This window comes from Heptranchias perlo, chromosome 5 (assembly GCF_035084215.1).
Source record: "Heptranchias perlo isolate sHepPer1 chromosome 5, sHepPer1.hap1, whole genome shotgun sequence".
Classification (NCBI taxonomy): domain Eukaryota; kingdom Metazoa; phylum Chordata; class Chondrichthyes; order Hexanchiformes; family Hexanchidae; genus Heptranchias; species Heptranchias perlo.
Window position 1 is genome coordinate 135,888,072 of NC_090329.1, and position 26,339 is coordinate 135,914,410.

The 26,339-nt window shown below is 42.2% G+C and overlaps 1 protein-coding gene across 6 annotated transcripts in view; it reads left to right on the plus strand.

Moving 5' to 3' along the window:
• Positions 1-26,112, plus strand: part of enah (ENAH actin regulator) — a 448,064-nt gene extending 421,952 nt beyond the window's left edge. For 4 of the 6 annotated variants that reach the window (XM_067985233.1, XM_067985237.1, XM_067985238.1 and 1 more), the window contains 7 exons: positions 1,567-1,624; positions 2,583-2,634; positions 9,161-9,227; positions 11,895-11,957; positions 21,413-21,491; positions 22,439-22,496; positions 25,229-26,112. In XM_067985233.1, the coding sequence (XP_067841334.1) occupies positions 1,567-1,624; positions 2,583-2,634; positions 9,161-9,227; positions 11,895-11,957; positions 21,413-21,491; positions 22,439-22,496; positions 25,229-25,266 (415 nt within the window). In that variant the 3' untranslated portion in view covers positions 25,267-26,112. The remainder of the gene's footprint in view (positions 1-1,566; positions 1,625-2,582; positions 2,635-9,160; positions 9,228-11,894; positions 11,958-21,412; positions 21,492-22,438; positions 22,497-25,228) is intronic. The other 2 variants (XM_067985235.1, XM_067985239.1) reach the window with 1 other exon arrangement.
• The last annotated feature ends 227 nt before the right edge of the window (positions 26,113-26,339 follow it).

Sequence of the window (26,339 nt, forward strand, 5' to 3'; positions counted from 1 at the left end):
TCTCAGCTGCTCTCTCTCTCAGCTGTTCTCTCTCTCTCTCTCAGCTGTTCTCTCTCTCTCTCTCTCAGCTGTTCTCTCTCTCTCTCAGCTGTTCTCTCTCTCTCTCAGCTGTTCTCTCTCTCTCTCTGCTGTTCTCTCTCTCTCTCAGCTGCTCTCTTCTCTCTCTCAGCTGTTCTCTCTCTCTCTCAGCTGTTCTCTCTCTCTCTCAGCTGCTCTCTCTCTCTCAGCTGCTCTCTCTCTCTCTCAGCTGCTCTCTCTCTCTCTCAGCTGCTCTCTCTCTCCTCGCTGCTCTCTCTCTCAGCTGCTCTCTCTCTCAGCTGCTCTCTCTCTCTCTCTCTCTCTCAGCTGCTCTCTCTCTCTCTCTCTCAGCTGCTCTCTCTCTCTCTCTCAGCTGCTCTCTCTCTCTCTCTCTCAGCTGCTCTCTCTCTCTCTCAGCTGATCTCTCTCTCTCTCTCTCTCTCTCAGCTGCTCTCTCTCTCTCTCTCAGCTGCTCTCTCTCTCTCTCTCAGCTGCTCTCTCTCTCTCTCTCAGCTGCTCTCTCTCTCTCAGCTGCTCTCTCTCTCTCTCTCTCTCAGCTGCTCTCTCTCTCTCTCTCTCAGCTGCTCTCTCTCTCAGCTGTTCTCTCTCTCTCTCAGCTGTTCTCTCTCTCTCTCAGCTGTTCTCTCTCTCTCTCAGCTGTTCTCTCTCTCTCTCAGCTGTTCTCTCTCTCTCTCAGCTGTTCTCTCTCTCTCTCAGCTGCTCTCTTTCTCTCTCTCAGCTGTTCTCTCTCTCTCTCAGCTGTTCTCTCTCTCTCTCAGCTGTTCTCTCTCTCAGCTGCTCTCTCTCTCTCTCTCAGCTGCTCTCTCTCTCTCTCAGCTGCTCTCTCTCTCTCTCAGCTGCTCTCTCTCAGCTGCTCTCTCTCTCTCTCTCTCAGCTGCTCTCTCTCTCTCTCTCTCAGCTGCTCTCTCTCTCAGCTGCTCTCTCTCTCTCTCTCTCAGCTGCTCTCTCTCAGCTGCTCTCTCTTTCTCTCTCTCAGCTGTTCTCTCTCTCTCTCTCTCTCTCAGCTGCTCTCTCTCTCTCTCAGCTGCTCTCTCTCTCTCTCAGCTGCTCTCTCTCAGCTGCTCTCTCTCTCTCTCTCTCAGCTGCTCTCTCTCTCTCTCTCTCAGCTGCTCTCTCTCTCTCTCTCTCAGCTGCTCTCTCTCTCTCTCTCTCTCAGCTGCTCTCTCTCTCTCTCTCTCTCAGCTGCTCTCTCTCTCTCTCTCTCAGCTGCTCTCTCTCTCTCTCTCTCAGCTGCTCTCTCTATCTCTCTCTCTCTCTCAGCTGCTCTCTCTCTCTCTCAGCTGCTCTCTCTCTCTCTCAGCTGCTCTCTCTCTCCCTCAGCTGCTCTCTCTCTCTCTCAGCTGCTCTCTCTCTCTCTCGCCCTCCCTCCCTCCCTCTCTCTCTCGCCCTCCCTCCCTCCCTCTCTCTCTCTGGCCCGCGCGACCCCTTGCCACCCACCCATCCGGCTCTCGCCCTCGCCGCGCCCTCGCCCGCTACTTTTCTTTGTGTAGAATTTGGATGATATGGTTATTTCTTTCTTTCACTTAGGAGAAGAATTGCTGAAAAGGGTTCAGTTCCTGAGCCAGACCCAAAAGAGGAGAAGAATGTAAGTAGAGACCTGTGCTGTAGGATACAGTCTGCCAACTGCTCAATTTAATCTGACGATGTAATTATCATCTCTCTCTCTTCCCCGTTCCTTCCTCCCCCCCCCCCCCCAACCATGCATTCACTTAGAAGCCATTGCTAGTGAATATGAGAAGAACATAAGAAATAGGAGCAGGAGTGGGCCATGCAGCCCCTCTAGCCTGCATCATCATTCAATAAGAGCATGGCTGATCTTCGACCTCGACTCTACTTTCCTGCCCAATCACTATATCCCTTGATTCCCTAGAGTCCAAGAATCTATCGATCTCAGTCTTGAATATACTCAACGACTGAGCATCCACAGCCCTCTGCGGTAAAGAATTCCAAGAATCCACAACCCTCTGCGTGAAGAAATTCCTCCTCATCTCAGTCTTAAATGGCCAACCTCTTATCCTGCGACTATGCCCTCTAGTTCTAGACTCTCCAGCCAGGGGAAACAATCTCTCAGCATCTACCCCATCAAGCCCCCTCAGAATCTTATATATTTCAGTGAGATCACCTCTCGTTCTTCTGAACTCCAGAGTGTAGGCCCATTCTACTCAACCTCTCCTCATAGGACAACCCTCTCATCCCAGGAATCAATCTAGTGAACCTTTGTTACACCACCTTTGAGGCAAGAATACCCAAGTAAATATGCAACTGATTATTCCCAGGCCCGTGTCAGCAGTCCTCTGGCTCAGCTAACGGAACAGTGGCAAGCAGCTAATTAGGACTCCTCAAAAGGCTGTACATTAGATAACGAGTTTGTCACTCTACAGCTCTGTGTATCCACACTCTAACCTGTACATATCGGTCACAATTAAAACTGTTTACAGATTTTCTATTTCCAATTTCATTGTGTACCCTGCCAAAGTTGAATGTGCCTGATAAGTGTGTAGTCTTTTTGTGTGTTTCACCTTTGAATGATTTACTTTCATCAGGAAGAATCTGAATCTTCTACCACGAAAGGCCCAACTGCATTAAGCACATCAGGTAAGTGGCTCATTCATGGGCCTTCACTCCAGCACTACAGTTTTTTTGTTGTTCTAGGTTTCAATATCGAAATGCGCTCTCATTGAACCGTTGCTCAGTGACCATTGTTCGTAAAATCTACCAAAATTCTCCACTAAGTAAATGGAATGAGTTCCGAGTGACTGGTTCTGCAGCTCTGATATACCACAATAGAGTGCTTGATGATGGGGGAAGATAATCACCTGAGTCAACACCGGTATCTGTAGGATCTTAATGTTACTGCAACTAATATATTAACAATTGTGAAATTTAATGTGAACATTAAAGGACCTTTACAAAACCATATTTTTGCTATGCTCTGTGATGTGGATGATGATGCTACCTGACTTAGTACTAGACTATAAAGATCAAAAGGTCACAGGTTTTACTGCTGGACTGTGCCGAGTACGTGCAACTTATTTCACTTGGGGAATAATAGTTGGCCCCAGTGTCCCTGCATTAGGAAGTGGAATTCATTCGAGGTTTCCTGCTCCTGATCGCTATCCAGTGATTCCTGCTGGGGTGAGTGTGGCAATCAGGTTATGGCAGGATTAGTTTGTCTCTGATGCCCTTCCCAGTCAAATAGTCCACCAACACTCTAGACTCACAGATAATTACATGGTATTGGAGGGCAGCTAGAGCCTGTGGAACAACTATCCAGCTCAAGCCAGTGCCGCCTTTTGTGCGCAAGCATAGATGGTGAGCCTTGGCCAGCTGTTTGACTTTGGAGGACATCACAAGCAAATCTGTTCCTCCCATTCAGCTTTAGGGGAAGGGAAGGGAAGGGAAAATTTGGGGGTATTGGAGGAAAAAACTCCTGGAAGCTGCCTTTCACACATCACAAACATTCACCTTACTCAACAATACTGCTGCAATCAATGACCAGAACATTACAGCTATCCAATGAAAAGAGTTTCTAACCAACTGCATTCAATCATAAGCTCATCATGTCTTCTATTACTGGAAAAAAAACTCATTCATATACCCATTTACGCTCCTTTTCTTTCTCCCCCTTTGAAAATTTAGATTTTTTTCTTTTAGCATTAATGCATTTTCCTGCATTTTGGAGTCTACTGTGGATTATTCTTTAATTTCTCATGGAAGGGTTGCTGATATTTTAAGTATAAAATTAAAAGTATTTGTAGGGACATCATTCAACTTTACAAGGTCCATTTTCTTTTCTGCAGAACCTTACCCCAGATTCACCCTGTTAATTTATGAACTAAAACTGTTTACAACACACTTACAATAATCCCAACCAGCAGTGCAGTTTACATTCACAAGACATCTCTCCCTGCCCCTGGCAGTTCGGAGGCAGTTGAGGAGTCACGTGGATTGCGAGAATGTTGATTTAACTATTTTAAAGAATTTTTATAGTTAAGAACTACAGGAGGAATATGGGTGAGTCAGTATCTGAAACAAAATCTTCCAACTGAGTTCTAATGAAGGGTCAAGCTGAACCCATAACCTGTCCTTTCTTTAAGAGGCTGATCCACCGGCCGTGCACTAGACACATTTTCTATTTTTAAAACCTCAATACCCATAAAACATTCATTACTTTTGGCCATTTAAAATAAATTTCAACACCAATTGAAGTGGTGGACTGTGGAATAAGAACATAAGAAATAGGAGCAGGAGTAGGCCATACGGCCCCTCGAGTCTGCTCTGCTATTCAGTCAGATCATGGCTGATCTTCTACCTCAACTCCACTTTCCTGTCCGATCCCCATATCCCTAGAGTCCAAAAATCTACCTATCTCAGCCTTGAACATGTTCAACGACTCAGCATCCACAGCCCTCTGAGGTAAAGAATTCCAAAGATTAACCACCCTCTGAGTGAAGAAATTCCTCCTCATCTCAGTCTTATATGGCTGACCCCTTATCCTGGACTTCAATAACTTCAGATCATAACCACTGCTCCCATTTTTTCGGTCAGCTAGTTCTGGTAATGGTTCTGCTGCTGCCATTTACAGCTACTCCTGATTAATCTTTTGTTTCTTAACCTGACCCATTACCACCTTCCTTACCTTGCACCAACATTTAATAGTTTCTCATAATTTAAAAAGTATTCTGGAATACTGCATACAGTTTTGGTCTCCATACTTAAGAAAAGACATACTTGCTCTCGAGGCAGTAAAAAAAAGGTTCACTCAGTTAATCCCGGGGATGAGGGGGTGGACATATGAGGAGAGGTTGAGTAGATTGGGACTCTACTCATTGGAGTTCAGAAGAATGAGAGGCGATCTTATTGAAACATATAAGATTGTGAAGGGGCTTGATCGGGTGGATGCGGTAAGGATGTTCCCAAGGATGGGTGAAACTAGAACAAGGGGGCATAATCTTAGAATAAGGGGCTGCTCTTTCAAAACTGAGATGAGGAGAAACTTCTTCACTCAGAGGGTAGTAGGTCTGTGGAATTTGCTGCCCCAGGAAGCTGTGGAAGCTACATCATTAAATAAATTTAAAACAGAAATAGACAGTTTCCTAGAAGTAAAGGGAATTAGGGGTTACGGGGAACGGGCAGGAAATTGGACACGAATTTAGATTTGAGGTTAGGATCAGATCAGCCATGATCTTATTGAATGGCGGAGCAGGCTCAAGGGGCCGATTGGCCTACTCCTGCTCCTATTTCTTATGTTCTTATGTTTTTCTATTCTTCCTACCAAAGTGAATAACCTCACATTTCCCTACATTATACTCCACCTGCCGCCATCTTGCCCACTCATTTAACCTGCCTGTATCCCTTTGCAGACTCTGTGTCCTCCTCACAGCTTACTTTCCCACCTGGCTTTGTATTGTCAGCAAACTTGGATACAGTGCACTCAGTTCCTTCATCTAAGTCATTAATATAAATTGTAAATAGCTGAGGCCCCAGCACTGATCCTTGCGGTACCCCACTAGTTACAGCCTGCCAACCTGAAAATGACCCGTTTATCCCTACTCTCTGCTTTCTGTCCATTAACCAATCCTTTATCCATGCTAATATGTTACCCCCAACCCCATGAGCCCTTATCTTGCACAACAACCTTTTATGTGGCACCTTATTGAATACCTTTTAAAAATCCAAATATACTATATCCACTGGTTCTCCTTTATCTACCCTGCTAGTTACATCCTCAAAAGACTAATAAATTTGTCAAACACAATTTCCCTTTCATAAAACCATGTTGACTTTGCCTAATCATATTATGATGTTCTAAGTGCCCTGTTACCACTTCCTTAATGTCATCAGAATGTATGTTTGTTTGCTATTACTGCCAACTGTAATTTCTAACCTTGATCACTCTTTTAACCGTCATAAAGATGTATTTTCTTATCCTGGAAATGAATCATTAAAAATTGTACTGTAGTAAAATGTGATTTTCAGGAACAGGCACGAGGAGCTGAATGTTCTGCTGTCGAGAGCACAGGATGGACTGACTGCAGTCTATTATACCCTTGTTGATTATCAAAGTCATTCCTCACATTTCTCAGTAGATGATGGCCACCCTAATACTCATGGTGTTGCTCTCCTGGTTACTGCTCAGCAGCAAAAGGGCCTCTATCACAAGCATGTAAACAGATCGAAAACAGGTTTCAAAGTTACAGACATAATGGTGCCACAACTCACTCTCAAACAGGCTGTTGGCCCATGTCGCGTATCCTGGTAGCATATTGTAGAAAAATTCCAAATAAGGCAATCTTTGTGTTTAAGTAAAGCTCATCGCCATTACCCATTCTCAGCTTTATTTCCAGGCAATCTTGAAAATGTAGTGACTATGAATGCTCAAGTAAAGCCAATTACTGCATTCACACGAGGGACTGTCCCTTGAATTTTTTTAAATGTAAGTGCAGCTAGTCCTGAATAAAATTAACTTTGGCATGAGATGACAGCAGGACATGCCTCAGGTGATTGAGGAAAATAAGATCTTAAAATTGCATTGAAGTAGTCTATATATAACTTTGGCGACAAATGCCAAATAAACACACTTGTAACTGATTCTCAGAAACTATTAGCTCGTTAAACTTTCTCAAGTTTGTGCGCAACCAACAGTGGAAGAAAGCAATGCCTGGTTCTCACAGGCTCTGCTGCGTACTCCAAACCATCTGATTAGTTCTGTCATGCTCCAGTCTAATCCTTTTATTGATCTTAATATTTTTCACAGCCCCCAGTTCTACCCTTCAGCTGATGTAATTGGTCACTTAAAATTACCCAGAAACTACAACACCAAAACCAGCCATTCGGCTCAGTCAGTGTTGGTGTTTATCCCTCCACCCAAGCAGTAGTCCTAACCCCATTTCCCTTTCCATTTCCCTTGCCTTCAACCACCTATCCAACCCATTCTTAAATGTTGATGTGGTCTCTGCTTCAGTCATTAACTCCAGTTGTGCGTTCCACAGCCCCTCAACCTTCTGTATTAAAAAAAAAAGTTTCTCCTGCTCTTTGTCCTGAATCTCTTACATTTAATTTGATAATCAATGTCCAATTGTTTCCACCGTTCAGTTCTCTTAACCATTGGAAGTATTCTGTTTCTATGCACTCTATCCCATCCCTTTATCATTTATAAACACCTCTATCATATTGTCCCATAATCTCCTCCGTTCTAATGAAAACAGCACCAATTTTTCAAGTGTGCCTTCGTATTTCTATTTCCTCATGTCAGGCAGCATGCTAGTGAATCTATACTTTATCCTCTATTGCTTCAACATTATTCTTATAATGTGGAACCCAAAACTGCACATACTACTCCAACTATGGTCTTAGTAAGGTTTTATATACATTCACCATTACATCTCAACTTTTATATTTATATCACTTACCATAAATGTTTCTGGATAGGGGCAGTGTTGATTTAACTATTTTAAATCCTTTTTATTCTTAAGTAGCTACAGGAAGAATAATGGTGAGGCAATAATTACTGAAACAAAACCTTACAACTGAGTTCTGATGAAGGGTCACGCTGATCCTAACCATTCATTTCTCATAGTTTCTTCCCTCCCCTTTCCAATCAATTAGTGGATAAATCTCCTCGAATAATATTCCTATTCATGAATCTCTGATATGGTTTCCTCTCCCATTTCTCTCCCACAATTAGGGGGTCTTAATATAACCTCCACTATTGTAACAATCCATTTTTTATCTCTGATCTTAAACCATATTGACTAATTATTTTCCACACGGATGTGAGCCCAGTTGCAATCCATTTGGACATCAGCTGGCTAAGCTTCACCTAGTTTACATACCGTGTTCCTCAGAATAAGTCAGCAAGTTAGCAATCAGCAAGGCTCTGGACTGACAGTGCCATGGATATATCTAGTATATAAATGGGGGTGAACTCACTCTGATTCCCTGTACAGATGATTAATCACCAGAACTTTGCCAATTTTCAGCTCAGTACCTTGTAGCAACACTGGTCCTCTCATACACAACATAAAGCAAGAAGGAAAGAATATGGTATCTTATGACATGCTCAGGATGTTCCAGGTATTTCACAACCAATAGGTTACTTTTGAAGTGCAGGTACTGTTATGAAAGCAAATGCAGGAGGCAATTTGCCCACAGCAAAATCCTAGAAGCAGCAAATGACCTATTGGATAATCTATTTTTTGAGTATTGTTCAGGACACCGGGAGAGCTCCTGGCTCTTCATGTAGTGCCGTAGGATCTTTTATGTCCACTTGAGTAGGCGGAGGGGGCCTTCGTTTAACATCTCATCTGAAAAAGGGCACCTCTCACAGTGCAGCACTCCCTCAGTACTGCACTGGAGTGTCAGTCTAGATTATGTGCTCAAGTCTTTTGTTTGGGGCTTGAGCCCACGACCTTCTGACTGAGCCGAGCTGACATTCAGATTAAAAAATACCAAACATTTGTGGCTTGAAGGACCAGTGTCACCAGCCTTCAAACCTATTCAGTCTAAATATCAGGGTAGATTGATAGTCTCCAGAATTAAAACAAGAAGTAAACCTCAGAGAATGACTATCTCTACCCATCGGAAACTGCAGAAACCTTTCTTTTCTCTAGTGGCAGTGAAGTGGTTGTAGCATGAGCTGACCTTTCGTTTACTCTCCAACCCCAGCAGCAGCTGAGTATTCAATGCTCTCCTGCCAATGAATTTTAGGTTGGCCACGTGCCTGAGAAGTCTTGGAAAGAAATGGCCAGCTCTGCAATTTTATCCTAGAGAGAGGGTGTCTGTCACATTAGTGGCAAAAATGTCGCTCAACAGAATAAGAAGCATACAAAGTAATATGGAAATCTATAATGAAAGGGAGAGTTGAAGGCTGTAATTGATTGGAGTATCTTGGCTTGCTGTCACCTGAACTCTGATTAGATTCCAGTTTGTTTCTCACCATCAGCATCTGAATCTTTCTTCCCCCTTGATTAGATTTCATCACCCCTGCAGGTATCTTTTCTCTATTTACAGAACACACAAATTCCAAATTGCTTTGATTAATCAGTCATTTTTAATTTTTTAACTAAATGGATTACACTACAAACTTGTTAAATTCTGTGGAAATGCTTCTGTTTTTCAGAGACAACCAGAAAGCCTTGGGAAAGATCAAGCACTGTAAATGGCAACAAATCCCCAGTAATTTCCAGGTAAGATCCTACAGGTTTAGAGCATTATATGATGCAGGTGGACAATCTGGTGGCATAACCTGTTGGTGTATTAATCACTAATGTGTTGTGTCGCAGTGTATGGAAGGATGCGATTGTGACCTCAGGCTGTCGGGGGAGGGACAGTGTCTCCCTGAAACATACCTCTTGGACGATGAGAGTGATAGTGGCTTTGACCTGGGAGATGCTGACCTGCTCCTGGTCTTGCTGTGGATTGCTGCAAGCTTGGAGGGAGGGGGAAATGAATTAAAAATGAGAGAATTTTAAAATTGGCTGTTCCACTGTAAACAGGACCCAGAATGTTGATGTTAAGGGATAATACCATCGTCCTGTTGTGCCCAGCTGACCAAGACAGTGGTTGTATTAGAATACAGGGGTACCTGGTTTTTTGAGAGTTTGGGTGGTACCATTTACCTGTTGTCTTTGTTTTTTATAATGTCAGCTTGGCTCAGTGGTATCATTCTCATCTCTGAATCAGAAAGTTGTGGGTTCAAGCCCCATCACAGGGCTGGAGCACACAATCTAGGCTGATCCGTCGGTGCAGTACTGAGGGAGAAGACAGAAGCATAAACCCAGAATCCTACAGAGTCATGTCCTCATCCAGGCATCATGTCGGGGTAGAAAGAGGCACTAAATTTAGTTAGAAAATAAGAGAATAACCTTGTCTCTTGACTCTGCATTTATATATTTTCATGTTTCTTTGATAATTGTGGACTTTTGTGGCAAACTCCCCTGTTCTTCAAATCATATTATAATATGTTTTAATCCAGTTGTTCAGGCAGGCAGAACCATGGGCTAACGTCTCATCCATGATGCGTCTTAGAAGGAATCAAGAAGGCATGAGTACGAATGAGAGTTACCTTTAACAGCCCTGATGTTTTACATTTTTCCAGTTTATTTTCAACCAATTAGTAATAACATTGGCGAGAACTAGCCTGGAGGTGATGCTGAGCCTGATGATGGAAGGAAGATGAACTCTGAGCGCAGCCCCTTTGGACTGATGACTATATGGACTGATAGCCAGCTCCTTCACATGGCTGTGTTAGTAATCCTTATATACAGTCTTCTTTCCCCTCAGTTCCCCCTCAAAAAAAAAGTCAGTTATCATTACAGAAATATGCAAAAAATCAACAAATACACAGATGAAAAGCCAGGAGTTTAAAGGCTATCCTTTCATTTTCTAACTATTTAAATTTGGTTTCCATAACTAGCATTCTCTTCCCACTCCACGGCTACAGCACTGACCAGGGATTTGGGTTTATGCTTCTTGCCCTTCTGCGGAACATCAGTGACAGAGGAAGGAACATGGAAACAAATTTCTGATCTTCAGTTTACCTGCCTGGCTTCTTTAACATGACCAAGCTGGGTCTTGTTCAGTGCAGTTTTAATCTGTTACTGTACTAACACAAAACTCACACTTATTTGTTGGTTTCATGTATCCTAATATTTATTTTGTTTCAGCAATGAACAGAATTTTTGGTGGCTGGTGCAATCCTTAATATTGTTTGTATTCAGCCCTCATTTGTATTATATTATCTGCAGAAAATTGACATGAATATTGTCACAAGGAGAAGACTTGTGCAAGGGTTTAGGGTACTGCTTGGTCCATATTCTCCAGAACCGAGAAAGTATCTGGTGGCAAATTCTACATTGTCCAGAAATCTGCAGGTCCAGTTGTGATGCTGTGGAACTTTTAGATCCTACCTCAGAGTCAGCAGGCACACCATCATTCCAATATTGTGCTGCCAAACCTCCCAACACCCAGCTCAATACTCCATAATTGCAAAATGGCCTGCATCTTTGGAGCATAATAAATACCCATTAGTGAGTTAGGGGCTATATTTATGTATAAGCTGTCTGAAGTCTTAATTAAATAATGGTTTGTAACTGGCTCCCAAATATCATTGTAGTTTGTATAACTTCCCAGATATGTAACTGGTAAATAGGCTGGGGGTTAGAAGCTTTAACACAAGAGAACAATATTGTTCTGGTGGATCTGTATTGATCCCAGTCTGTCACTGCAGCCTGTAAAATGCCAGATGATCATCTGTTCTAATAGAAACAGAAAATTGCTGGAGAAGCTCAGCAAGTGAGGAAGCATCTGTGGAGAAAGAAACAGAGTTAACGTTTCAGGTCGATGACCTTTCGTCAGAACGTTCTAACGAAAGGTCTTCGACCTGAAACGTTAACTCTGTTTCTTTCTCCACAGATGCTGCCTCACTTGCTGAGCTTCTCCAACGTTTTCTGTTTTTATTTCAGATTTCCAGCATCTGCAGTATTTTGCTTTTGACCTGTTCTAATAGTGTTGTATTTTGGGCTGGATTTCAGGAATAAACTTTTATTTTCTGAACAGCACCTGAATGTTATAGAAATTACCTTTTAATATTTTATGTATCAAAACAACCTTTTGAAAATGCAGAAACTAAATTAGTACTAGATAATTAAAATATAAAATGGGAGACTTGGCTTACGCCCCATTAATACAACATGAAGTTGATTCCCCCAGCACCGATTGTAACTCTCTACCAGGATATGTGTGCTCAGTCCTCAATTTTAGGAGCACCCACAATTCGGGTTAATGCTGATTCCTTTACTACATCCCACAACAGTGAGAATTTTTGTTTTCAAGCTTCATTTTCTTTCTCGTAGACGAGATTCTTCGTGGAGAAATCAGCCGATCTCTGACAACAGGCTGTATGACACACCAAACAGGTACCAACTGGCCTGTTGAGTCTGTTTTAAAACAAAATCTGTGTGCATTACCAGAAATGACCAATAGGGGTCAGAGCCCCACTGTGCATGGGATTGTGGGATGTGTGTGTTAATTAATCTGCATGCCAAGTGTGCCTTTTGTTTGGGGGTCCAAGAATTTCCCCCGTTTTTCTACCCTAGCTGTTTTCTTTTTCCTTTCATGAACAGCGGTTTCCTCTACATCTTAAGATGGACATATAAGTGGGCGTAAGCACTTATTATATTAAGGTTTCCCACCACAAAGTTTTCCCCCTAGACTGAAGTTTATTGTGATTGAGATCTCAAATAGCAGGTTAAACTTTTAAGATTTTCATTTATGTATCTCAAACTTCCCATATTGCTAAGTCAGAGGATGAACAGGTGCAGCCTACATAAATCAATGGCCACAGAAAATATTAAGACTGTTGGATTAATCTGTGACGTAATACCCTTGAATTGCATAAGAGGGATAAGATTGGGCAGTTCACCCTCCCATCAGCAAATAACTTGATTGAGATTTTCCAACACAGTATTCCCCATCTCCATCCTAAAATACGTGAGGCTGTATTTATAAAGATTCACTTGGGATTGAGTGACATCTATACAGTAGTAATAGTTGCAGGTACATGTCATTTATGGTGAGGCTGTAGCCCACTCCAATCTGAAATCCATGTGTTGCGGATTAATGTTTTTCTTGGACCTCTGCTGGTGTGTCATAATTTTCAAAGTTTATGTGGAATCATTGGTTCAGTAATGATTAATTATATCCAAGTTAGTTTGACCCTCTCTCATTTAGAGTGCCCAAAATTAGCAGCAGTACTTTGTGGAATTAGACACGTCTGTTAGCCCTTTATCAAACCTGTTTGTGCTATGCATCGGTTTTCTTACTGGTTGTGGAACCAATGCATGATTGTCATGCTTGTTGCCTACTGTGATTGTTCACTGTTGTGGAATCCAGCAGCAAATATTGTTTATGTTCGCCTCATTTTATTTAAAGGAGAGCTGCATTGTATTGACCTACCTATAAACCTGTAATGTAACGAAGCTTAGGCTTTAAAAGCCTTTAGATTGTAAGAAGAGGGTAAGGAGTTCTATAGTTTTGAAATACTGAAGAATGAGAATTAGAGTAGGTGACAATGCGATGAGTTTTTACTTAAATACAAAACAATAGAGAGAGGAGGAAGAGCGCAAAGCAAGAAAAAATGAAAGTTCAGAGAAGCAATGCTGTACAATATCAATAAAATAGAAACAAGTGAGGTTGTGACTGTTGGAGAATTTGGCGACTAAACTTAAGAGGGTGACCTTTTCAAAATTCTCTAGGAATGTTTGTAGAGCCTTCACCAATGTAGGGCAATATTCAAGTCTTTACTGGATTTCGGATTTATAGAGATTTGAGATGAGGGGAAAAGGTGATAGATATAATAGAGGAATGCCTTTTTTGAAGGCATTCTTAGCCATGGAGATGTGGGAGTGCCACAAGATCAGTCAAGATAGACCAGTATCATTAGATGAAGAATGGGAGTCATTAAAAGTGAGGAAGTGGGAGTTGTTGAATAGACTTGAGACATGAATGTGGGCACATTTTTTTTTTAAAACAGATGCAGGTGTGACTATAATGGATAATGAGGAAATGGCAGACTTGATAAATAAGTACTTTGTATTCATTTTCACAGTGGAGAAAGAGGTATAAGAAGACCTAAAAATAGGAGAGGACCTTAGTGTATTTAATATGTAACAAAATGGTAATGGAGAAAATATTGAGACTTTTACTAGAATGATACCCGGACTTCAAGGATTAAGTTAAGAGGAGAGATTACACAAATTGGGGTTGTATTCTCTGGAGTTTAGAAGGTTAAGGGGTGATCTGATCGAAGTTTATAAGATATTAAGGGGAACGGATAGTTTCTCTCTATCCACCCTATTTCCACTGGTTGGGGATTTTAGGAGTAGGGGGCACAGTCTAAAAATTAGAGCCAGACCTTTCAGGAGTGAGATTAGAAAACATTTCTACACACAAAGGGTGGTAGAAGTTTGGAACTCTCTTCCGCAAATGGCAATTGATACTAGCTCAATTGCTAATTTTAAATCTGAGATAGATAGCTTTTTGTCAACCAAAGGTATTAAGGGATATGGGTCAAAGGCAGGTATATGGAGTTAGATCACAGATCAGCCATGATCTTATCAAATGGCGGAGCAGGCACGAGGGGCTGAATGGCCTACTCCTGTTCCTATGTTCCTACTTAGGATAGATAAATCTCCAGGACCTCATTGTTTTCACCCCAAGGTATTAAAAGAAGTAGATGAGGAAATTGCAGATGCATTAGTCATAATTTTCCCAACACACTAGATTCAGGAATTTTGCCTTGAGATTGGAAAATTGCAAATGTCACCATCATTATTTAAGAAAGGAGGGAGAGAGAAAAAAAACCTAAACCAATCAGTTTATCAATTGTGGGGAAGTTACTGAAATCTATCGTCAGAAACAAAGTGACCACTTAGACAAGTATGAGCTGATCAGAGTCAGTGTGAATTTGTGAAGGGTAGGTCGTCTGACTAATCTAGTTCAATTTTTTGAAGAGGTCATTAGCATGGTGGATAGGGGTGTGTCTATGGATGTTGTCCACATGGACTTCCAGAAGGAATTTGGTACGGTTCTGCACAGGAGATCATAAGAAAAGATGAGAGCGCATGGAATTGGAGGTAACCTTGTGACTTGGGTCGGTAATTTGTTGGCAGGTAGGAGACAGAGACTAGGGTTAAAGGGAATGTTCTCGGGATGTCACAGGTGGTGTTCCCGGGGCACTGTACTGGGGCCTCGGCTTTTCACCATATATATCAATGACTTGGATGAAGGAGTAGAATTGTATATCCAAGTTTACAGATGACTAAGTTTGGAGGCACAGCAAGTTGTGTACATGGGAGCAGGAAGTCACAAAGGAATATAGACAGACTAAATGAACAGATCTTTCAATCTTCCTTGGAAATGGGAATGGTACCAGAGGATTGCAAATATTACACCCCAAAGGGGAGAGGGATATATCTAGTAGCTACAGGCCAATTGGTCATCTAAAAACCATTGCAAGGACAAAATTAATTCTCACTTGGAGAAGCATGGGTTAATAAGAGACAGCACAGATTTGTTAAAGGCAAATCGTGTCCGACTAACCTGATTGAGTTCTTTGATGAAGTAACAAGGAGGGCTGATGAAGGTAGTGCAGTAGATGTATATATGGACTTTCAAAAGGCATTTGATAAAGTATATACCAGACTACTTCGGAAAATAGAAGCACATTGTATTAAAGGGACGGTGGTAACTTAGGTATGTAATTGGCCACGGGACAGGAGGCAGAGAGTAGTGGTAAACGGATATATATAAATGACATGGATTTGGGTATGGGGAGTATACCGAAGTTTGCAGATAATACGGGAGATAGAGGAGCAAATATATAGGCAAATTTCTGAGAAGTGCAAAAACAATAGGGCAGTAATAGTAGGGATTTCAACTACCCTAATATTAACTGGGATACAAACAGTGTGAATTGTATAGAGAGTGCAGAATTCTTAAATTGCAAGCAGGAGAATTTTTTTAGCCAGTATATAGAAAGCCCAACGAGAGGGGGGGGCAGTTCTGGATTTAGTTCTAGGAAATGACGAGGGGCAGGTGGAAGGAGTAGCAGTGGGAGAGCATTTTGGTGGTAGTGATCATAATACAGTTAGTTTTAGCATAGTTATGGAAAAGGACAAAGACAGAGCAGGAGTTAAAGTTTTCAATTGGGGAAAGGTCAATTTTACTAAACTGAGAAGTGATTTATCAGAAGTAAACTGGAAACTGCTACTTGAAGGTAAATCAGTGTCAGAGCAGTGGGAGACATTCAAAGGGGTGATTCAAGGGGTTCAGAGTAAACATGATCCCACAAAGAAAAAGGGAGGGGCTGCCAAATCTAGAGCCCCCTGGATGTCAAGAAGCATACAGGGTAAGATAAGGCAGAAGGAGAAAGACTATGATCGACACCGAGAACTCAATACTACGGAAAGCTTAGAGGAGTATACAAAGTGCAGGGATGAAGTTAAAAAGGAAATTAGGAAAGCAAAGAGAGGGCATGAAAAAATATTAGCAGGTAAAATCAAAGAAAACCCAAAGATATTTTATAAATACATTAAGAGCAAGAGGATAACTAAGGAAAGAGTAGGGCCTATTAGAGACTAAAAAGGTAAACTATGTGTGGAGGCGGAAGATGTGGGTATGGTTCTTAATGAATACTTTGCATCTGTCTTCACAAAGGAGAGAGGGATTTTGCAGGGATTGAAGTTAAGGAGGAGGAGTGTGAAATATTGGATGGGGTAAACATTAGTGAGAGAGGAAGTATTAAGGGGATTAGCACCTTTGAAAGTGGATAAATCACCAGGGCCGGATGAAATGTATCCCAGGCTGTTAAAAGAAGCCAGGGAGGAAATAGCGGAGGCTTTAACAATCATTTTCCAAACTTCACTGGATACAGGCGTAGTGCCGGAGGATTGGAGGACTGCTAACGTTGTACCGTTGTTTAAAAAGGGAGCGAAGGATAGACCGAGTAATTATAGGCCAATCAGCCTGACCTCAGTGGTGGGCAAATTATTGGAATCAATTCTGAGGAACAGGATAAACTGTCACTTTGAAAGGCACGGACTAATCAAGGACAGTCAGCGCGGATTTATTAAGGGGGGTTCGTGTCTGACTAACTTGATTGAATTTTTCGAGGAGGTGACAAGGAGAGTCGATGAGGGTAGCGCAATTGATGTAGTCTACATGGATTTTAGCAAGGCTTTTGACAAGGTCCCACGTGGCAGATTGGTCAAAAAAGTAAAGGCCCATGGGATCCAAGGGAATGTGGCAAATTGGATCTAAAATTGACTCAGTGACAGGAAACAAAGGGTAATGGTCGACGGGTGTTTTTGCGACTGGAAGGCTGTTTCCAGTGGGGTGCCGCAGGGCTCGGTACTAGGTTCTTTGCTTTTCGTGGTCTACATTTAAGTCCAAATCGTTAACGTATGAGGCATGATTAGGAAATTTGCGGATGACACAGTGATAGGCCGTTTGGTTGATAGTGAGGAGGAAAGCTGTGGACTGCAGGAAGATATCAATGGACTTGTCAGATGGGCAGAAAAGTGGCAAATGGAGTTCAGTCTGGAGAAGTGTGAGGTAATGCATTTGGGGAGAGCAAACAAGACAAGGGAATACACAATAAATGGGAGGATACTGAGAGGTGTAGAGGAAATGAGGGACCTTGGAGTGTATGACCACAGATCCCTGCAGGCAGGACAGGTAGATAAGGTGGTTCAGAAGGCACATGGAATGCTTTCCTTTATTAGCTGAGGCATAGAATATAAAAGCAGGGATGTTATGCTGGAACTGTATAAAACACTCGTTAGGCCACAGCTTGAGTACTGCGCACAGTTCTGGTCACCACATTGCGTGAAGGATGTAATTGCACTAGAGAGGGTACAGAGGAGATTTACGAGGATGTTGCCAGGACTGGAGAATTTTAGCTGTGATGACAGATTGGATAGGCTGGGGTAGTTTTCCATGGAACAGAGGAGGCTGAGGGGTGAATTGATTTGAGGTGCACAAAATTGAGGAGCCTAGATAGAGTGGATAGGAAGATCCTATTTCCCTTAGCAGAGGGGTTAATAACCAGGTGGCATAGATTTAAAGTGATTGGTAGAAGGATTAGAGCGGAAATTAGGAAAAATTTTTTCACCGAGGGTGGTGGGGGTCTCGAACTCACTGCCTGAGAGGGTGGTAGAGGCAGAAACCCTCAACTCATTTAAAAAGTACCTGGATGTGAACCTGAGGAGCTGTAACCTGCAGGGCTACGGACCAAATGAACAAACGTGGGATTAGGCTGGGTGACTTGTTTCTCAGCCAGCGCGGACACGATGGGCCGAATGGCCTCCTTCTGTGCCGTAAATTTTCTATGATTCTTTCTCTGAAAACTTGGCAACGTAGTGAATAGTGAGGAGGACAATATTAGACTTCAGGAGGGCATAGGCAGACTGATGAAATGGGCAGACACGTGGAGATGCAATTTAATGCGGATAAATGTAATCTAAATGGTACCATTTTGAGGGGGTGCAAGAGCAAAGGGACCTGGGGATGCATATTCACAAATCTTTGAAGGTGGCAGGGCAAGTTGATAAAGTGGTTAAGGAGTTGGGATGTCTTGTTGAAGTTGTACAGGGCATTGGTGAGGCCACACTTGGAGTACTGTGTACAGTTCTGGTCACCCTATTATAGAAAGGATATTATTAAACTAGAAAGAGTGCAGAAAAGATTTACTAGGATGCTACCGGGACTTGATGGTTTGACTTACAGGGAGAGGTTAGACAGACTGGGACTTTTTTCCCTGGAGAGTAGGAGGTTAAGGGGTGATCTTATCGAAGTCTATAAAATAATGAGGGGCATAGATAAGGTCGATAGTCAAAATCTTTTCCCAAAGGTAGGGGAGTCTATAACGAGGGGGCATAGATTTAAGGTGAGAGGGGAGAGATACAAAAGGGTCCAGAGGGGCAATTTTTTCACTCAAAGGGTGGTGAGTGTCTGGAACGAGCTGCCAGAGGCAGTAGTAGAGGCGGGTACAATTTTGTCTTTTAAAAAGCATTTGGACAGTTACATGGGTATAGAGGGATATGGGCCAAGTGCAGGCAATTGGGACTAGCTTAGTGGTATAAACTGGGCGACATGGACATGTTGGGCCGAAGGGCCTGTTTCCATGTTGTAACTTCTATGATTCTATGAAAGCCTATGGGATATTTGGCTTTGTAAATAGGAGCATTGAATACAAAAACAAGGAAGTCCTGCTAAACCTTTACAAATCACTGGTTAGGCCTCAGCTGGAGTATTGTGTACAATTCTGGGCACCGCACTTTAGGAAGGATGTCAAGGCCTTGAAGAGGCTACAGAGGAGGTTTACCAGGGTGATACCAAGGATGAGGGATTTCAGTTATGTGGAGAGAAAGGAGAAGCTGCATTTGCTCTCCTTAGAGCAGAGAAGGTTAGGCGGAGATGTGATAGAGGTGTTCAAAATCATGAGCGGTTTTGACAGAGCAAGTAAGGAGAAACTGTTCCCTCCAGCAAGTGGATCGGTGACCAGAGGTCATAGATTTAAAATAATTGGCAAAAGAACTGGAAGGGAAATGAGGAGGAATTATTTCTCACAAGATCTGGATCGCACTACCTGGAAGGGTGGTGGAAGCAGGTTCCATAGGAACTTTCAAAGTTGGACATGTACTTGAAGAGGACTAATTTGCAAGGTTATGGGGAAAAAGCTGGGGTCTGGGACTAAATTTCAAAGAGCTAGCACAGGCACGACAGGCCAAATGGCCTCATCCTGTGCTGTAAGATTCTATGATTCTAAGTGAGTGGGCAAAACTGTGGCAGATGGAGTCCAATGTGGGGAAGTGAGAGGTCATCCACTTTGGATCTCAGACAAATTGGAACATTTTCTTAATGGTGGGAGATGAGGACCTGTAGAGAAACAAAGTGATGTACACATCACTAAAACCTAGTGCACAGGGGACAAAAAGTAATCAACAAGGCTAATGGAATGTTGGCCTTTATCTCAAGGGGTTTGGAATTCAAAAGAGATGCCTCTACAGAGCCCTGGTCAGACCCCATCTGAAGTAATATGTTTAGTTTTGCGCACCGAACCTCAAGAAAGATATATTGGTCTTGGAGGGGGTACAGTGCAGGTTCAACAGAGTGACACTGGGGCTTAAAGGGTTAAATTATGAGGACATGTTGCATAAACTTGGCTTGTGTTCCTTGAGTTTAAAAGATTAATGGATGATCTAATTGACGTTTTTAAAATGATAAAGGGATTCGATAAGAGTAGATGCAGAGAAACTATTTCTTCCAGTGGGGAAAATCGAGAGCAAGAGGGCATAATAAAATTAGAGCTCGGCCATTCAGGAGTGAAATCATGAAGCACTTCTATACACAAAGGGTAGAGGAAATCTGGGACACTCTCCTCAAAAGGCTGTGGATGTTGGGTCAGTTGAAATTTTCAAGACCAAGATCGATAGATTTTTGTTAGATAAGGGTATCGAGGGATTTGGAGCAAAGACGGGAAAATGGAATTGAGGTATCGATAAGCCATGATCGAAATGAATGATGGAACAAGCTCGTGGGGCTGATGGCCTACTCCTGTTCCTATGCCTCCACTGCCATACTAGTTAATTCATGACATAAAGTAGTATCACAGATTTGCTGTTTATTATCTGCTGTACCTCTCAGTTTGTCTACAGAGCAATGCATATAATCCTGAGTAATTCATTGTATGTGAATTGCTTTGGTACATTTGTAATGGACATAAAGTGTTCTTTAAATCTATTCAGTCTTTATAAGTTCCCCTCTCAGTAACCTACTTTCAGGAATGAAGACTCAAATTTGTCCAGTCTTCCCTCAATGCAAAAATCAGCCTTGTGACTGTCTCCATGACTGGAATGGTTCTCTTGTGTGTCTGACCAAAACTGAACAAAGTATTCAAGATACGATCTGACTGTATAGCTTCAATGTGTTATCCTTCAACTTACATTTCATTTACTATGTTCTCTGTTTCACTGACAGGGCATGTTGAGTGCCATTTATCTAACTTGTAAAATGCTTCTATCTGCAGTTATTCTGGTGGACTCCTGGAACCTTTCCAGAGTTCTGCAGTCCTTAGAATTGTGAGTCCCTCTGAAAACCGAGATGGTGCAAAAATGGCAGTGCAAAATGATATCCAGTCATCTATTGACAGCATGCAGTGTGGAAGAGGTGACACTTGGGCTGTGTTTACTCAATGCAGTGGTTGTTGTGATAGGTGTGCAAAACCTATGGCTGAAGAGTTTGTGTTTAACATTCAAACAGCCAGCAATGCATTGAAAGGCACAAGACAGCATGGGGCTTAGTCCTACACAAACATACCTGTCAATATGAGGCACAAAAAGAACTGATGTTTTATACAGTAACACCACCAGATTCACTGTGTCACAAATACTAGCATTTCAAGGGGTTCCTTACAGAGGAGAGGTCAGTGGTAATGTGATTTCAAGAATCCGGTGTACTTCAGACATTGGTACTTGGAGTTTCACCTCTGGTGACAAGTGGAAACCAGAGGATTTACTTGTGCTGCTCTTGCAAGATGTGCCACCTTTTTACTGCTGTAGAATTTTTCCTTTTTTTAAAAAAAACTTGTAAACAAGTTGTTATATTTACAACATAACCAAAATTTAGACTGGCATCTGAGGGTCAGGGAAAACAAAAGGTGCAGCAGTGGCGCTCAAAGACTTTAATGCTCTTTGACAAGCTGATCCCACAAGGGGACACTTATTGGTTGGAATGAGGTCATAAGTATAGCACCTTGGATTGCCCTCAGCCATGCTCCAGTGTAACTCTCCTCCTCTTTCCTCCATTTCAGAAGCAAATCCACACCGAGCGGGCCACCAAATACCAATGGTGTGCAGACAGAAATCTTTGATTACGACAGATTGAAACAGGTATATTGAGAGGCTTTTGTATTTTTTATTTTCCCACGTTATTAACTCAAGGCATAAACTTCGTGCCCGTGACAGTCTTGTATTGTTCCTTTTCTTCCTCTATTAGACTTAGCCTCTGTTCTTGCCCGGTGTATTCCTCTGTTTTTCCATCAAGCTCTTGTTCATATGCAGCTTCTTTCATTTGGTATGGGATGACTGGCCAAACGACTGTTCTCTTGCCATTACCACATGTTCAGCTGTATACATTCACTGTAGAAAAGCAGCTCAGTTTCATTATTTCACTTCCAGTCGACATCCAATAAGGAGATGGAAAAAAATCATTTCCAAATAACATAACCTGAATTGTCATTTTTGTTTAAAAAAAAAAGTAATATCCAATTTTCAGAAGTCCATTCTTCCCACTGACAAGTAACATGGTGTGGCCCCTCATACATCCTACATGGGGCAGAGGGTGAAATAGCTGGGATTAAATTGCTGAGTGTAGTCCCACCTTGTCCCGGTTTGTGTCGGTGTAATAGCTGGGATTAAATTGCTGAGTGTAGTCCCACCTTGTCCCGGTTTGTGTCGGTGTAATAGCTGGGATTAAATTGCTGAGTGTAGTCCCACCTTGTCCCGGTTTGTGTCGGTGTAATAGCTGGGATTAAATTGCTGAGTGTAGTCCCACCTTGTCCCGGTTTGTGTCGGTGTAATAGCTGGGATTAAATTGCTGAGTGTAGTCCCACCTTGTCTCGGTTTGTGTCGGTGTAATAGCTGGGATTAAATTGCTGAGTGTAGTCCCACCTTGTCCCGGTTTGTGTCGGTGTAATAGCTGGGATTAAATTGCTGAGTGTCGTCCCACCTTGTCCCGGTTTGTGTCGGTGTAATAGCTGGGATGGAGTTTGAGTGCAAATGATCAGTGTTATTTCCCCTTTTTTCTTAACTTGGCTACTTTTTTTATTTTAAAACAGGATATCTTGGAAGAAATGAGGAAAGAACTTCAGAAACTAAAAGAGGAGCTTATTGATGGTGAGTGTGTAGACAATACTGTTTATAAGCTAACTAGCCGATCTCTTACTTGCTTCATAATGTCTTTGCATCCAGTAGTAACTGAATTTTTTGACAAGATCACCAACCTTCTGAGAGACTTGTAAACCTAGGTGAACAAAGCAGTCACAACCTGCCAGCAGCCAATGGGATTTTGAGAAAGTAACTAAGAAATTGAAAGATTGCATCATTACCACTGGCTGATGAGATTGCACAAAAGGATTTTTTTTAAATTAGCATAGCCAGTCTAAGAAACTCTGCACACAAAGGAATGATCCAGCATGATGCCCACAGGCATCTTGTTCTTAATATTTTTCTGGAAAATTCTCTTCCTATGTGCCCCACCCCCCTTTCCCCCCCCCCCTTCCCCCCCCCCCCCCCCCTGCAGCCATGTGTGAAATGTATCATTTTATTGTTGCATCTCAGAGCCCTTAAGTGAAACCATAGGCTCTGGGAGCTGAAGCTGATGAAATTGAACAGAGTCTTAGAAATGTGAGAAAGGTACCACCCCAGGCCCAGAGACAGCTGTCATGTCATGAGTTGCATACTGATTGTGGCGAGGTGCAGCATTTTCAAGATGATTTGAGGATAGTCTATCCGTGGAACACAGTATTTTTATACCATTTTCTGTAGCTAGAATCATACAGCTCGGCCCATTGTGCCTGTGTTGGCTCTTTGATAAAGCTACACAATTAGTCCCACTCCCCTGCTCTTTCCCCATAGCCCAGCGATTTTTTTCCCTTCAAGTATTTATCCAATTTCCTTTTGAAAGTTGTTATTGAATCTGCTTCCACCGCCCTTTCAGGCAGTGCATTCCAGATCATCACAACTCGCTGTGTAAAAAAAATTCCCCTCATCTCCCCTCTGGTTCTTTTGCTAATTATCTTAAATCTGTGTCCTCTGGTTTCCGACCCTCCTGCCAGTGGAAACTATTTCTCCTTATTTACTCTGTCAAAACCCTTAATAATTTTGAACACCTATTAAATCTCCCATTAACCTTCTCTGCTCTAATGAGAACAACCCAGCTTTTCCAGTCTCTCCAAATAACTGAAGTCCCTCATCCCTGGAACCATTCTAGTAAATCTCTTCTGCACCCTCTCCAAGGCCTTGACATCCTTCCTAAATTGTGGTGCCCAGAATTAAACACAATACTCCAGCTGAGGCCTAACCAGTGTTTTATAAAAGGTTTAGCATAACTTCCATTCTTTTGTACTATATGCCTCTATTAATAAAGCCCAGGATCCCATATGCTTTTTAACAGCCGTAACATTTTGACCTGCCACCTTCAAAGATTTGAGTATGTGAACCCCCAGGTGTCTCTGTTCCTGCACCCTCTTCTAAAATTGGACCCTCTTCTAAAATTGGACCATGTAATTTTTTTGCCCCCCTCCTCTTTCCTTCCAAAATGTATCACTTCACATTTCTCTGCGTTAAACTGCATCTGCCATGTGTCTACCCATTTCACCAGTCTGTCTGTGTCCTTCTGCAGTCTGCTACTATCCTCCTCAGTGTTTACTACATTTCCAAGTTTTATGTCATCTGCATACTTTGAAATTATACCCCAGTCCAGGTCATTAATATATATCAAAAAGAGCAGTGGTCCTAAAAAGGACTCCTGGGGGACACCACTGTATACTTCCCTCCAGTCTGAAAAACAACCCTTCACCACTACTCTCTGCTTTCTGTCCCATAGCCAATTTCTTATCCATGCCACCACAGTCCCTTTAATCCCATGGGCTTTTTGGCTAACAAGTCTATTATGCGGCACTGTATCCAAAGCTTTTTGAAAGTCCATATACACGACATCAACTGCACTTACTTCATCAACCCGCTCCGTTATTTCATCGAGTAACTCAATTAAGTTTGTCAGACATGATTTGCTTTTTAAAAAATCTGTGTTGGCTGTCATTTATTAACCCATATTTTTCCAAGCAACAATTAATTTTGTCCCAGATTATGGTCTCTTGAAGTTTCCCCACCAGAGACGTTAGGCTGATTGGCCTGTAGTTACTGGGTTTTTTGAACAGGGGTATAACATTTGCAACCCTCCAATCCTCTGGCACCATCCCCATATCCAAGGAGGATTGGAAAATTGTGGCCTCCACAATTTCCACCCTTCCCCCAGCAACCTAGAATGTATCCCATCCAGATTGGGTGACTTTTCTGCTTTGAGTACTGCCAATCTTTGAAGAACCTCTTCATTTTTATCCTACCCTATTTCTCTAACAGTGGAATAGACAACTCCCAGATCTCTTCAGTTATGTGGAGGCAGCAGGCACTAGTTCCCTTTCTGATAAAGGTGCTAAGCCTTGCTGGCCAGTAGGTTCCAGGCTGAGGGTTAACTAATTTTGGCTCAGACAGCAGTTGGGGCTCTACAATTGGCCCCATTAGTGCCCAGCGCTAGAAAACAGCCAGAGTTGTTGCTACACTCACTATCCAGCGACCAGTCTTGGAATGCGTATGTGACGTTAGATAATACTTTTATGCTCAGAAAGCCTGCTCCCATCATTGTGTGTGGGCTCACAAGTGAAAGATGGCCACATGGCTGGAGGCCTTGCCTGCACCTCTGGAACTGTAACCTAACATAGATAGCTTCAAGAAGAAAAAACTTACTGTGGTAAAAAATCAAACGTCATAAAAATACATTAATGAAACCCGTTTTGTGCTGAAATGGATGAGGTTGTACTAAAGGATGCCCACCTCTTTCTTCACAGCAATCAGACAGGAGCTGAGCAAGTCGAACACTGCGTAGACAATGTGCCCAATGGAATTGACCCTTTTATTAAGATGTGATGACTGATGACAGTGAGAGGGTGATGAGAAAATGACAAAGACAACCCAGAGGGAGGAAGGAGCGCCCTCCCATGTGCTGCAATCGGAGATTTTGCAGATAGCCTCATCACACCGTCGTGCTTTTCTTTTTTTTCCCTCACTGCTTGCCGCTTTTTCTGACCTTGTTCCTGGAGGAAGAGTGTCTTAAAGTTACTGTAATATTATGCAAAGATTCTTATAAGTCCGTCAAAACTGAATCGCAGTGTGCTGAAAAGTCACGTCAATTGAAAGAAAAAATTTGCACAACAATTGTGTTTCTTTTGGTTTTTCCTCTAGGAGGTGGGTTATAGTTTGAGCACAATCTTGGAGACAACTAACTATAGAGCAGTTTGTGCTGCGCTTCCCAGGGGTGTGACCCTGCCTCAGTTGCAGTGGCGCAGTTTATACGTTTAGGAAGATGTGTTGGGCATAAACCCCGGCAGTTTGAAAATGTGCTCTATAGTGAGGATGTCCTGGAATTACCTGTTATTTTTCTAATATTCAAAGCAACGGCAATTCACAGGGTTTGAGGATACAGAGATGCCTTCCTTAGTTTATTATTGTGATAATGCTTTACCAAATCAAAGACTTGTCTGTCAATCCAATCAATAATGTAAGTTATCAGTGCAGTGTCTGTAATTGTTTTTTCCTGATTTTGCGCATGTTGAGATGTAATTCTTTTTATATATCAAAATTGTCTGTAAACTGATCTTTTATCCCATTTTACCTGAGCAATACTCAGTCATGTTATTTTGCCATCCAGTTGCCTTTTTTTAAATGTGTCTGAGGGGAGGGAGGGAGGGAAAGGTTGGGACTGAACAGTCAGACATTCTGTGCCCATGTGGCTCACATCTGTATATTCTGATAAACATAGTACAATTCTACACACATTTAGTTTTTCCTTCCAGATTTCATCAAGTATTTGTGATTAGTAACAGACTTTCTTGGAAAAGAAACCCTTTCTGAATGTCTGTTGTGCAGCTGTGTTCATTTACTCATGTTTGACCAAGCGGA